The sequence below is a fragment of the Sciurus carolinensis genome, chromosome 8 (genome assembly GCF_902686445.1).
Source record: "Sciurus carolinensis chromosome 8, mSciCar1.2, whole genome shotgun sequence".
In the NCBI taxonomy this organism is placed as follows: Eukaryota; Metazoa; Chordata; class Mammalia; order Rodentia; family Sciuridae; genus Sciurus; species Sciurus carolinensis.
The window spans coordinates 64,164,543-64,179,882 of NC_062220.1; the positions used below are offsets into that span (position 1 = coordinate 64,164,543).

A 15,340-nucleotide genomic window follows, 5' to 3' on the forward strand; every position below is an offset into this window, starting at 1 on the left:
AGAGGACCAGAGTTAAGGACTTCTCTTGGAGAACTTGGGCGGCACGTTTGACTGGTAGGTTAAGGGACAGTTAAAGAAGAATGTAGACACCATAAGAAGATTGTTCTAGGATGGTCCATCTGCAGCATGAAGAAGGGCGATTACAGGGAAGAAAAACCGAGGTGGGACCAGCAGGAAGCTGTGCCAAATAAGGAGTTGAGAGTGCCACCTAGGTTGTAACAACAGGAAAGGGCTGAATTCAGGAAATAATAAGAGTCAAAAAATTTCCTGAAATGGGCATGAATTGTGGCAGCCCTCATTTTCAACTTTAGAAAATTAAGCAAGTCTCCAAAGAAGTGAGGAAAATGTTTCAAATAAAAAATGACAAATCAGTGTGGCCAAAAAGGCCAAACAAATTATATTTTTCTTATGGCAAATGATTTCTTTGGAAAGAACTAAAGGCAATGAAAAGAGAATGACAGCAGCAACAACCAACGTCTCTCTGGTTATAGTTTAAAGAACACTTTCGCATATCCAAGCATGTTTGAAACAATGGAAAACAGAGCAAAAAAATAGAAAATCATTATAAAATTTTAGTCAGCATATATTTTTTCTACATGACAAAAAAATAGCAGTATTAAGTAGCATTTAGTCTGCATAATATTCTTTCACTGGCAAGATCTAGAAGTTAAATAAAAGTAAAATTCTTATGGGGGTCCTACTTTTCTATCTATTGCCCACTAAAAGTATAGTTTTGTTTGTAAAATAAACAAGTTATGCATAGCTAGAATACTACATTAAATTTCTTAAGAGAAAAAAGTTATCTAAAAGTATGGAGAAAATGTTTTAAGTTAAAAATAATCTGTAATATGATGTAAACCACTCTCAAATCATCTACTTTGTAAATTCATATTTTCATAAATGGATTTTATAATATATTTTGTCTGTCTGTCTGTCTCCATCTTCCTTCCTCCCTCCTTCTCTCTCTATATACTATTGTATAGCTATTGTTACTATTCTATGTAGAAATCTCAATAAAATCTAAAGAGTAGAAATAATTCATATGTATATTAACATATATTTAGGTAGAGAAACTGAGATTCATATGCACATAAATATAATTATATTTATATACTTCAGTGTGGAATGTCTAAAGAAAAGTCCTGAATGAAATTGTAAATCACAGAATTAAAGGACCTTAAGGAATTTCTGCAAGGGTCGCCGGATCCTCACAGGCCTCCCACAGTGATATTATTGGAGCTGGCCTGCACTAGCTCCAATTGAATTTTTTAACATCTCCCAAGTCCACATTAAGTGACATCTTGTTGTGGCTTAAAATTGGCCACAGTGGGACTATTTATACCACAGAAATCACGCTTCTACCCACCACCCCAGCCAGGTTGCAAATATTTGCCAGAACACTGCTGTCTTCAGAATGCACTTGAAGAATTACTGATTATAGAGAAGGTAGATTGCTAATGTAACTACATATATAGAAAAAAATTATCAGAAAGAATATGGCAGCTTTGAAGAGTAGGAATAAAATATAAAAATAAAAGGGGATTCTTAAGATAAACTTTGAACAAATTAATAGAAGCATTAAAAAGAGAAATGTCTTTCTTGGCTGAGAAAAAAATTTCAAGTTTTAATGTTCAAAAGGTTTACCATGTTCCAGGAAAAATTAATTAAAAGAACACAATTAAGCTTGGAGAATGTCTTTAATTTTTCACAGAAAAAGAAACTCTTGGAAACATCTTGGGAGAAAAAAATAGGTTACAAACAGAGGAACAAAAGATCATGCTGGTTTTTAGACTTCCCTTTCACCTGAAACATCAAAGTTTATAAAGCAGCACCTGAGAGTTTTAAAGATAAAGTAAGGGACATGACTGAAGAACCATACACCAGGAGAAGTTGTTGTTCATCCTCTAAGATAACAGGCATTTTATTTTTTATTTTATTTTTTTTTATTATAAAATTGTAAACAAATGGGATACATGTTGTTTCTCTGTCGATAACAGGCATTTTAAAGAGATAAATGGCTGAAAAATCTAACAGTCATGCATCTTTCTTAAGAAAGAGTTTTAAAATTTTATCTCCAGTCATCATAGGATGAATCAAAAATAAGAGCTAAAGAATAAGGCAATTGTGGGGGAAGAGGACTTCCAATGAATGAACTAAACTAGTTAGGGTTACATAGTCATTATAAATATGATTACAATATTAAATGTAAACACTAAAAATCAATATGAAAAGGAAAGTTAAATGATTAGCAAAAGTCATGATTAACAGAACGTATAATACCTTTCAAATACCTTTACGTTATAAAACTAGATATAGTTCATATAGCAAAAGTCAGAAAAACTGGGTACAGTGCAGTAATAGAAAAATCAAAATAAGGCAGTAAAAATAAGACCTCATACTCCATTTTTACAAGAATATTAATATTTTAAACTGTCTTCTTTAAGAGGCAATGAGAGGGAAATTTCTAAAATATTTTAAAAATTTAAAGTTAACTATGAGCTACATATAAGAGACAAAACTATAACCCAGTAACACAAAGGTTTAAAATATAGGAATATATACATTAATTCCACAAAAAGGACAAGTGAAAGGAAGCATAGGTGACTATTTTAATAGCAGATTAAAAAGAATTCATGACAAAGAAACAACCAGGAAAAAGAATATCATTTTATGTGAATAAAAGCTATACTCTGTAATGAAATGTGATACTTATGAGCCTTAATGTATAAAATAACACAAAAATAAATTGAGAAGTTTGACTATAATAAACCACTAATATATCACTATTCTATGACAAATCAAGAAGTTAAATATATACCCACATATATATATATATGTATATATATAAAATATATATACATATACATATATACACAGAATTTTGTTCTTAAAAAGAAACTGTCTTAGATGAATGGATAGAGAAAATGTGGTACATATACACAATGGAATATTACTCAGTCTTGAAGAATGAAATTATGTCATTTGCAAGCAAATGGATGGAACTAGAGAATATCATGCTAAGTGAAATAAGCCAATAACCAAAGAGGCCGAATGTTTTCTCTGATAATCGAATGCTGATCCATAGTAGGGGGTGGGTAGGAAAGAATGAAGGAACTTCAGATTGTACAGAGGGAAGTAAGGGGAGGGGTGGGGCAGGAGGGGATGGGAAGGATGGTAGATTGAAACAGACATTATTGCCCTACATACATGTTTGAAAAAAATTTTTTAATATTTATAAAAAATAAAATAAAAGCACTTATGTGATTTTTAAAAAACTGTCTTAAACATTTATAGATGATTTGTTGAAAATAATTATAAACTAGTTCACCAAGAAATCTCAATAAATTTCAAGAAGTAGAAATAATTCAGTCCACATTTCTTGACTACAGTGCATAATTAAAAACAGAAGCTTAATCAAAGAAATGTCAACCACTTGGAACCAAAAGTTCTCTTCTAAATAATTATTGGGTCAAAGAGGAAAGCAAATATAGACTAGTTAGTTTAGAAAATGAAAATAATACTTACCAAAATCTTATAAGCTTTGCCCAAAGTATTATTTAGAAATACTTGTATAGCCCTGATTTTCTTTTAAAATAAATCTATTAAATCATTTAAATAAAAAGTTTAAAAAGATACCTGCATCTCATACTCAAGTTAAAAAGTGACCATTTGGAAAATATAATCAGAAAGACTACCATTCACAATGACAATTTAAAAGACGCCTAGAAATAATTTTCACAAAAAATATCCATGTGAATAAAATAAAATTGTATTGAGAGGCTTGATAATTTTGAAAAAATAGCAAGAAACTATGTTCCCGATAGGGAAATTCAATTTTGTAAAAATATAAATCAGTTCCTGGTTTATGTTTATCAGTTTACTGGTAAACAAAACAGCTAGCTCTCCCCAAATAAAAGCATATAAATGTATGTAAGTTTACTATAAAATTTTGTATCTTACTTATTTTACAAAGGCTGAATAACATACAATTTACAAATAATAACAAAACACACAATACTCTTTATTATCAATTTCATATGCCAATTGAGTTTCACACATACTACTGATTCTTTCACCAAACTCTTACAGCCAGCCCACCAACAGTTGCAATTGAGAATGAACATAGCTCCATATGGATTACATTACATTCATTCACATTAAGGAGTTAGACAAAGATGTCTATCCATACTTCACTCATTCATCAATGACGTGAGTGATGCCTTTGCTGAAATCAGTTAATAATTTTAAAGTATTGAAAGAAGTATGCCCTCAGTTTTTTTGTGCTATTCACAATATTGTTACTACAAACATGACACACTTTTAAATTTAATCTGCTTTATTTATTGTTTTTTTCTATCCCTTTCTCAAATCTAAACAATTGACAAAACAACAAATCAAGGCCTAATTTATAATATTTGCCATTTTCCATGGTGTGGATTACTCCCAACTAGCTCATTGCAAACTACCAACAAGAGGTCACTAAACATGGAGCTGTATGACAGCAAAACACCCCAGAGGATTTTCATCAGAGACACAATGGACATAAAGTAACATGAGATAAAACATTACAAGGGGATGAGTTTTAAAAATGCATTGTCTGCATAAGAGTTTTAGGTATATAAGGAAGAACCAGATACCACTTGATAGTCAATGAATGATGCTGGATAACTGATTAGTTATTTAATACTTAAAGTTAAAACTACTCTTGGCTTATGGACCTACAAAAGCAGGCCTTGGGCTACATGGGTTGTAGTATGTTGACCCCTGATTCAAAACATTTGCTTCATTCATCTACTAATAATATAAGTTCCAGATTGATTACATATTTGAGTGAAAAAAACCCAAGTAAATGTATATTAAATGCCTAGAAAAGGGAAGACTATGTTTAAAGTACTCAGAGAAATTTCAAAGGGAAGTTTCCATAGATTTGACTAAATAAAACATGGTAATTCAATTAACAGGATAAATGGAAAATATGGTGGCTCTTTTTTGAGGTTTGCTTATTTGTGGAAAATGGTTAGAGTCAGAAGATAAAAAAAAAAAAAAAAAAAAAATACCACCCAGAATTTTCTCTAAGCTTTTCCAAATGTCTCACTGCTAGTTTTCATAGGATCTCAAAAAGTTACATCCTCTAAAATAGTTTATTCTTTCACAGTATTTTAAGAAATGTTTTCTCAAAGTCAAATTTAAATGTCTGCCAATGATTGTATACTCTTCCTAATTTTTCTTTCCATAATGCAAATAAAGAATAATTGAATGACATAAATTTATAGTAAGTTTGAATATTCTGACAACTCTTGTGTTATTCTGTCTCTTCTGATCCAAAGAAATGCTGGCTGAGGAGAAGCAACATTTCATGCCCAGGGATGTCAATAGTCCACAAACAGTCAAAAACCAAGTGTCAGATTCCCTGGCTGTGGTGAGGGTTTGAAGAGGTAGCCAGAGTGACAATGAACCTGGGAGAGTGGTGCTCAAAGTATAGGGAGGCAGGATGTTAGGGTTGTGTTATAAAGAAGTCCCAAACACAGACTGGAATTCTGGTGCCAAGGTCCAGCATCCAGAAAGGGAGACTGAGAAGAGATAGGCGAGGTCAAATTCAGGCTACTTGGCACATTGCTATAAAAGGGACAAAAACACTGGCCAGGACAGAATACCACTGATCAAATTGCACCTGCCAAGTGAGAAGAGTGCTGGCACCAGCCTGGGGAGAAGTCCTTTATCAGAACAGCAGGGCCACTGCAGTGAGGTATTGGTAAAGAGAGCACTGCCTTTGGGGAATGCTAAGATCATCAGGGCCCCGTGGAGTGTAATACAAACAACACAAACATTACTTTGGCAGAAGTCTCATCGTCTTATTGGTGATAGTTGTGTTAGATAGATTGAGATACAGGACCCCAGGACAGCCCTCGGAAATGTGTTTCATTGATTCATCCTGCATAAAAAACAAAGGGAAGAATCTTATGAAAACCCTAATCGGCTTGGCAATTTCTCCATTTTCTATCACTTCTCTTTCTGCCCCAGGAAAAATATATGCAAGACTTAGTCTCTTCATATTCTTTGGTATCAGTTTAAATCAAATTAAATAGAAACTAATGGTTTTGCTTGAAGCTTTATTACTCCCTCCTTTTCCCTTTCTTGAGAAAGTCCCAATTCGTCACAAAGACATTTTATTAAAATGTTAAGCCCTGCAAGTTCTACTCTGTGACAAGAAATTTGAACATAAATGTCAAACACACTTGACTTTTCAGGTGCAGAAAAGTGATTAAAAACTGATCCCTTTTTAAATGTAATAAAATTATTCTGAAAGATGAAAAGAATAAACACTCTCAACTGGGCTTCATTAAAAATTAGTCAACATTTACACACATATATTTTATATACTTTTATGTGTGTGTGTGTGTGTGTGTGTGTGTGTGTGTAGCGAAGTTTCTGTGATTGTGATACTGAGCATATTAAAATGACTGGACAGAATTTCACCATATTTACAGAAGATGGCCTAAAGGAAAAATATAGACTAAGCACAAGGTGGGCATGAAATTCAGTGCTGGAGAAGGTTGGGGAAAATCTCAACATTTCAAGTAATCTTCCTGCAGAGGGCTGAAATGGGTAAGTGAATGTGAAATGGGTGTGACTGTGACATGAAAGAGACAGGAAAACAGGGATTTTAAGCACTGACCCTAAACTGAAATTTATAAAATCAGATGAATGGCACACAACCATAAAATGTGGCACTGTACTTGAATACACACAAAAATGTTCAGTGTACCAATCAAACATCAAAATGTTTATGTACTAGTGGAAAGACGTTGGTTAACAAACAAGATGGGGCAAGAAGAGATTAAAAAAAAAAAACAAAAACAAAAACAAAAAAGCTTGCTTATCCACCTTTAGAAGGACAGGTCCTGAGAGGATGAAAAGGTGAGGATCAGGAGGAGGACAGTATGTGCTTTGCGTACTATAAAGGAATTTGACTTTCCCTTGAGCTGAGGAGGTAATCCATTCTCGAATTTTCCTGCTTAGAGGAGCTTGGACATCCAAACAAATTCAAACCACTCCAATTCCCACTAAAAAAGCTCAAAACCCAGACACCAAATGTTTGAACACATAAATGCAAACATGGTGTGAGTGCCTACATTGCAGAATAGCTTATGAATTTATCCACAATGTACAATACTTAAATCCTTCTGAAAGTAATGTATTTCACAAGACAAGCTTAGAAATCAAAGCTCTGTGTATGAATGTTACCCAACTCCTTAAACGTAAGCCTGTCTTTCAGTCTATGATTCCAAGAGAAAAACAATAGTAAAATGTAGCTGGACAAAATTATCAACCCTTTATAGACTCCAAAATTGGACAAGACTTTGATGTTAATAAATTCAATGCAGAAAGCATTGTGTTCTAACTTTCCTAATAGAAAGCCAAATTCGAAGAATATGATCTTTTGCTCATATGCAGAACTGAAACTCCCAGAAGGCAAGAATTAAAGACTGATTCTTTTTAAAATCCCTCTAACACCTAACTGGATGTCTTTAACATAGTAGGTGTTATGTATATCCTCAGAGAGAACAAAGTCATTGGACAAACAATCTCATTATAACCACAGGCAGACATCCGGAGAATATGGTAGCAAAGATTTAAAATCTCTCAACAAAGGAGCCCATGTTTACTTTGCTGGTAGAGGAAAAGTAGAGAAAAAGTAGAACTATTTTTTCTCTGATGTATGTCTATCCCTCCATTTCTTGGGGGCACTTTTGAACATGAAGAAGCAGTATATTTATGTTAAAGTATAATCCTCTGAAAAGATACTTAGCTAATTTCATCTAATGTGGTCCTCTGTGGTCTGATGGACAGAAACTAAACTACTAATATAAATGCTTAATTTGTATATCATGGTAAGAAGTGGAAGAGTTCTGGGGGTTTTAATGTTTTTATGTACACATTTTATTTATTCAAATAATGTTTTCCATCTTTTAAAAAATATTTTGCTGTAAAAATGGGAAGTGGATTTCATGGAGAAAACACTGAGGGAGAATTTTCAAAGCGTTCTTACTTCTAAAAGAGGATATGTATAAACCCAAGTTTAAAAAAGTAGAAAGTATAAATAATGAAGTACTGAGTATAAATAATGAAGTTGCACAGATACAACTCAGGAGAGGAACAAATTCATCCTGTCAAAAACTGAACGGCATTCCAAGGGGTGGGAGTTTGCGAGAATATTAGGAGTGACTGTTAATGTGTGTGGGTTCTTTCAGGGATGAGGAAAGTGACATAAAATTGGTTGTGGTGATTGTTGTACAACTCTGAATATACCAAAAACTATTAAATTATACATTTGGGGTAAATTTAATACTGATATCAATATAAATTTATTAATATCTCCATAACACTGTTTTTAAAGATCTGTTTCTGTTTTTATTTTAAGTAAAGGGAAAGACCCAACAGAGTTAAAGAGTATTTTAAAGGATGAGGAAGTAGTAGTGGGTTTGGATGGGGGTGGTAGGAAGAGTACTCTTTTGGGCAAATAGAAAAATGGATTAAAGGACACAGTGTAATAGCATGACAGGCTCAGGGAACTTCAGGTGATTCAGGATTGAAATTGAGTAGAAATTTGAAAGAAAGTACTGTAAAGAGGAGGCTGGGGTAGTAGGGAAAGGCTACTTCATGAAGTCTTTTCACCTGTGCCAAGAGGCTTGGTTCTCATCCTGAGTTGTGGCCAATGAGGAGACTCACACGATCAGGCTCTTTATTCTCTTTCCTCCTGTCTCCTCAAAGACTTGCTCCATTGGTTACTTCAGGAGAATTTCCACCAGCTTCTATAAGCCTGTTTCCATTTTCCTGCCCCTATTTTCCTTCTATTACCACCTTAGCCACATTTCCAGAAAGATCAGTTTATGATAAATGCCTCACTTTCTCATTTCTTGTCCACTTTACTGCAATTATATTTCTGTTCCAATATTACACTGAAACTGCTACAGCAAAAATCACTTTCTAATTCTCAGGTCTAGGAGATGATGCTGAGTCCTTTTCTCAATGGCTCACTTTGGCCTCTTTTCTCTGATACTCTTTGTTCTTGTGCATTTTGTGGTACACTTTCATTTTCAACCTATTTCTCTTATTATTCCTTCTTATCATCTTCTGCCTGCACCTAAAAGTCAGCATTCCCCAGGGCTCAACCCTAAGTCCTTTCTCTTCTCATATCTTCTCTTTAGGTTGATCTTACTCTTGTAATGTTAATTAAGATTTATACTTAGATGTCAACCAGAGATGGAATCTCAAGTTTTGACCAATGGTGATCATTACCTACTAGGCATCTCCATATAGTAGCATTCATTAAACATCACTGAATACTTACTAGAAATCAAAGTCAGTGCTGTGTGCTTATGACTATCACAAAGAATAAGGCACCTCCCTTGCCCTTTGGGTCTCTTAGGCTAGTGAAGGAGGCAGAAATACTATGGTTAGGACTACTTATTTCAGGAACCAGAGGAGCAGCAGTGAACTCTGCCCCAGGAGCCAGTAGTATCTTGTTAGAGGAGTGATGTGTAAAATAAGCTTTAAAGCCTGTCAAGGAGAAAAGTGCCACTTGAAGACAAAGGCAAAGGGCACTCCAAGCAAAGAACACAGTTAGCAAATGAGAAACTGCAAAGAGCAACTTGGTGCATTTTAGCAAGGAAAACTCAAACAGAGGCTTGGGGTCACTGAATCTTTTAATATGTCCATGGGACTGAAGCAAGATAGGCTGGAAAGGGAGGCAAAGGCAAGACCATATAGGGTCTCTAAGGTTTGGTATTGTTAAAAGAACTCCAGTGGTGTAGATAATAGGAGTGTGTGGCTGATAGAAGATGTGAGTGAAGTGATCAGATCTGCCTTTTAGAAGAGTATTGTGCGCTCACAGCATGGAAAACAAATTGGGAACAGAGGAAAAGACGGGGAACAGGGATATACATGTTCTTTTCCATCTTCTTTGGTACGACTATTGATATGACTGTTGATAGCCATGAAAACCACTATGATGAGTCTATCATCTCTTTTGGGGCCCAGCTTCTTTTTCCTGTCTCATACACATATGCATGAAACACAGTTCATTTTTATGTAATCATTAAAGAGTTTCCACTTGCCAGAGGCTCCAACATTGGGCATCCATCTGCAAGATTAGTAATAGCCTTGTACAGATGGAGTAAAATTTCTTGCCAATGTTTAATAGAGTTTGCTTTTTTCCACTTCAACCCTAAACACACACACAGGCATGCACTCTCTGCATATTGGCTCTCCAATGAAACAAGGCACAATCTATATAAACAACAGTAAAATAAGCTGCTCATACTCACAGTGAGTGTTGAACAGTCAGAGACATTCAACTCTTGTAAGTTTCTACAGTGGCCTAAATCAAACAAGTTACACATTACTAAACAACATATTACAAATGTTTAAGTTTTTAAACATTTAAATAAAAATTCAACATTTCAAATGGAACTTTTGAAGTTTTTCCATCCTTCATTCAATGTGATGTATTCATTAGAAAACAAACAGAAACCTTGGAAGTCATGAGTGTCTTTTTCCCAGAAAAATGACTTTTTGGCTTTAAATACAAAATATATACACATATTTATTACTCTTCGAGGCTTACCAGAGGAAGGGGAAAAGAAAAAAATACTACTTAGGGAAAAACACTAAATACTTAAAAAGCTTTTAGTTTGGAACACTTGAAGGAAACATACTTGCTTTTTGTGCATGGTTTTTTTATTTTTATTTTTTAACATGAAAAGTTTCAAACACATAACAATTGAAATAGTTGTATAATGAATACTTATAACCCCATTATGTAAATTATAATTTATATAATACTGAATTTGTTTTATTATATACACCCATCCATCTCTCAATACACACCTCATTCCATCTTTTTTCTTTTTCAGTGCCGGGGATTGAACCCAGGGCCTTGTACTTGCAAGGCAAGCACTCTACCAACTGAGCTATAACCCTAGCCCTCCATCTTATTTTTGTGTACATTTCAAAGCAAGTTGCAGACATGAGCACACTTCCCTCCAAACACTTCAGCATGCATAATAATAAACAAAACATTTGTTGTGTTTTGATTTAGATTTAGTGTTTTGTTTAGATTTACATACAATTTACAATGAATTGTAGACAAAGAATTGGAGGGTTAGAAAGACTAAATGCCTGATTAGATTATCTCTAGGACCAGAGACCACTGCACAACTTATCGTCTCTTAGGGAAGACAAGACATGAGCATTCAATTAATTCCCATATAATGTATGATTACAATGCACCAATAAAAAATAAAATCAATCATATGGGCTGGGGGGGTAGCTCAGAGGTAGAGTGATCCCCAGCACTGGAAAAAAAAAAAAAGATGTAAATATAGGCAAAACAAAAAGACACATGCACAAGTAGCTAGACAGCAAAGTATAACACAATTAGTGCCTTGAAAGCAGCTAGGGAGGATACACAGACCAGTGAATGGGGAGAATGCTTGAGAAGAAGGAAGGCGTTCTAGGTGGAGGAGACCCCAAGAAGAGGGAAAACCCCAGGCAAGAGGTGGTACTAACTTCAAAATGCTACAATGAATAGAAAGCACATCTGTCACTCATAACCATATAACCCCATGCTAATAACAGACATGTTATTAGTTATAAGTCCATTTGAACATTTCTTCCTTTACCAAGAGTGAACTATATCCTAAGTGATAAATGCCAATCAGAAACATTTTCAGAATTGTTTTAAAAAATAAAAAGAATGCTTAAAAATGTGCAGATCATGGAAGTCCCCAGTAAAACTTAAGAAAAAACTTGATTCCCCAAACAACATGGTAGTTTATGAGATAAATGTTCTTATAGAATGGTTTTGTAAAAGTAATTCATATTTTCAACACATATTAATCAAAGAAATACAGCAGTGAGCAGAATAGACAGCCTAGCTGTTAGGGAGTTTATTTTCTAGTTAAGGAAGACAGTGAAGAAAATAAATCAAATAGCTACAGTGACCGATGCTGATGAGTGCTATGGAGAAAAACAAACCAAGAAAATTGATTTGGGAGTGCCTGACAAGGAGGAGGGGTACAAGTCTAAATAGGCCTGAAAGAGAAGGCTTCAGTTAACAGGTGACATTTGAACCCAGACAAGCAGGAGATGACAAGAACAAAGTCATTTACTCTGCGTATTTCTGGAGACCACAGTCAACATGACTAGGAATTGGAAGACAGTAAAGGAAAGAAACACAGTCGTTAGAGTCTTACTCTTCTTTGCACATCTCAAGGATATGAGGAGAATTCCTTTAATTTCCTAAATGCAATGTGTTGATGAACTACAGGTTTCACTATTCATCCTGCTGAGTCCTAACATTTGTGGAGGACTTCCCCTAGGCTGGTATTTTACATGCATGAGCCCATTTCATCCTCCCAACACATTAAGGAGGGATCCTTGGTCCCATTTTATGGATGCTGAAGATGAGGTTAAATAACTAGCCCAGCATCACACAATCAAGCAGGTAAAAGAGTCTTGATCCAAATTGAGGGCCCAAACATAAGAACACTAAGCAAGGCAAGAAAGAGGATGAGGAGCCTTCTATACCACTGATCTGCAAACACCTTTTTAAACTGGAAACCCTTTGCTTTACAGATTGCTATTTTGGCCACACACAGTATTCACAATAATTTTTAACTTTTAATGTTTTTCATTTTTTTTTTTTTTTCTCTCTATTCCAGTCTAGGAACTCCACATAGTCCAGCTGGGTCTTATTGTTCCTGAACTGCATTGAGTTAAGATTACCCAAACTTGGATTTCAAAGGAATACTTTCTTTGTTCCATCTGTCACACCAAAGAATTGGGGCCAGCTGGATGTCAGGATGCGCGTGGTTACTATTGTAATATTGCTCTGCTTTTGCAAAGCTGCTGAGTTGCGCAAGGGAAGCCCTGGCAGCGTAAGAAGCAGAACAAATCATGGCCGGGCAGGTGGGGGCCGAAGAGGCTCCAACCCAGTCAAGCGCTATGCACCAGGCCTCCCCTGTGAGGTGTACACATACCTCTATGAGAAATATTTAGACTGTCAAGAAAGAAAATTAGTTTATGTGCTACCTGCCTGGCCTCAAGATTTGCTGCACATGCTTTTAGCAAGAAACAAGATCCGCGTATTGAAAAATAACATGTTTTCCAAATTTAAAAACCTGAAAAGCTTGGATCTACAACAGAATGAGATCTCCAAAATTGAGAGTGAAGCCTTCTTTGGCTTAAACAAACTTACCACCCTTTTACTGCAGCACAACCAGATCAAAGTCTTGACAGAAGAGGTGTTCATATATACGCCTCTGCTGAGCTACCTGCGACTTTATGACAACCCCTGGCACTGCACTTGTGAGTTAGAAACACTCATTTCAATGTTACAGATTCCAAGGAACAGAAATTTGGGAAACTATGCCAAGTGCGCAAGCCCCCACAAACTAAAAAATAAAAAACTGCTGCAGCTAAAAGCTGAACAGTTATGTAATGCAGAAGAAAAGGAGCAGTTGGACCCCAAACCCCAAGTGTCAGGGAGACCCCCAGTCATCAGGCCTGAGGCAGACTCAACCCTGTGCTACAATTACGTGTTTCCCATACAAACGCTGGATTGCAAAAGGAAAGGTATGCTTCCTACTTTTTCATTTTCATGGCCTGTTAGACATGTTCTTTGAGTCTTAAAACCCTCCTTACACCCCATTATACCTTCAGATTTCTGTTACTTCCACCAGAATTTTTTTCCCAATGACAACAAAATCTATTTCAAGATTTTCTGGGGTCAAACTCAAGGTAATTGGCAATCACGGGACAGGAAAGGAGACATGAAGTATCTCCTACAAGGGCAGCAATTTGGATCCTACCCATTTGCTCATCACAAGTTGTGGCTATAAGGAATTCCTTTTATCTTAAATTCAATTTAACTTATGTAGGTAAAAATCAATGGGTATGAAAACAGGTACAAATGCCATCTACATGTATGTGACCTGATTTACATCAATTAAAGGTAAAACATGGTGTGCCTCTGTGGATGGAAAACCCCAAGGAAAAAACATCTGCAGAATAAGACAGGACAGCACTCTGTGACAGAAGGCAAGCACTATCGTGTTAGTGCTTCTGTATTTCATGCCATTTAGTCACAAGGTTTTAATAAATACTTGCTAGTGTCCTATATCTTGATGGTCCCCATGTTATTCAGAAAAAGACCAAAAAGAATATTTAAAGAACCAAATCTAAATTATTTAATCTAAGAACTGTGAGACTAAGGAAATCTTTCTGGAATATTACCTACTCTCTGCAAATCATTATCGGGTTCTCTATCCCACACAATCCTGTGCTCATGCTATACAGGATTTGAACATACAGGATAAAGTCCTCAACTAAGAAATAGATGGGAGATCTTACTAATGTTCTTGGCATGTCAGTGACGATGGGTATCATCAAAGTGTGGAGCAGAAACTGTTAATCTACTGCATAATAACAAACCATTATGACAATGTTTATATGGGTCATTTCTGGCATTGCCTAATAATTTATTAGTAATAACAATTACTATTTACAGTAGTATATCACAGGATTAGAGTCATACAGAGCATGGTGTCATTTCTTCCATCTATTTTGGGAGGATTTGCTTTGTTTTGTATTTGAGGGCAAGAGAAAGGTGAAGTTAAAAGGGCCCTAGAGGCCCCTCTCAAGAGAAAACAAGGCAGGAATTTGTTAATGGTGACAAATCAGGCAACGTGAGTCAGGAGTACATTTGTTCATTTCTCAGCAAAGTTGTGCTTAAGCTTCGCCACTCACTCCCTGGCTCTGAAGGTGGCACCTGGATAGAGCACACCACAGCCATGTGGCACAGAAGATTTGTCTACAAGTGGCTTGTGATTTGCATGTAATTTGATGCCAAAGAGGAGCAGTTATGGCCTCATAACCTGGGACATACTATGCTGAGCTCCTCTGAATTTGAGAGAAAATGTTAACTGAAAACCTATTATGCTCCAGTCACCCAACCCCAGTTTTCAGGATGGTAGTAGAGTGCCCAAATATAGGTGAGGAAAATGAGGTTCATGGAGGTCCAGTCAGTAGATCAAGGCCTCACAGGTAAGCAGCAAAGCAGTATTTGAACCTTGGTCTGAGTCCCAGTGAGCATCCTACTTCACCATGCTATCTTCCAGAACTTATCTGACCATGTTCAAAACAAGTATTGCCTCAACAAGAAGCAACAGAAAATAACAAAATACTTGGTATATGTAGTTTCTCTGTAGCAATATTGGGTAGAATTTCCCTAGTATTACTATGGTGAATAATTAAGGCTTCATGCTAAAGAATGTAT

The 15,340-nt window shown here is 35.6% G+C and overlaps 2 protein-coding genes across 2 annotated transcripts in view; one reads left to right on the top strand and one right to left on the bottom strand.

Moving 5' to 3' along the window:
• The window catches only part of Fbxl13 (F-box and leucine rich repeat protein 13), a 227,398-nt gene that overhangs the window by 105,992 nt on the left and 106,066 nt on the right, over positions 1-15,340 (bottom strand). Inside the window, exons 10-11 of the mRNA XM_047561512.1 lie at positions 10,329-10,381; positions 5,832-5,932 (exon numbers count right to left, since the gene is read on the bottom strand). Of these exons, the coding sequence (XP_047417468.1) occupies positions 5,832-5,932; positions 10,329-10,381 (154 nt within the window). The remainder of the gene's footprint in view (positions 1-5,831; positions 5,933-10,328; positions 10,382-15,340) is intronic.
• Positions 1-15,340, top strand: part of Lrrc17 (leucine rich repeat containing 17) — a 29,731-nt gene that overhangs the window by 4,415 nt on the left and 9,976 nt on the right. Inside the window, exon 2 of the mRNA XM_047561511.1 lies at positions 12,726-13,638. Within this exon, the coding sequence (XP_047417467.1) occupies positions 12,867-13,638 (772 nt within the window). The 5' untranslated portion in view covers positions 12,726-12,866. The remainder of the gene's footprint in view (positions 1-12,725; positions 13,639-15,340) is intronic.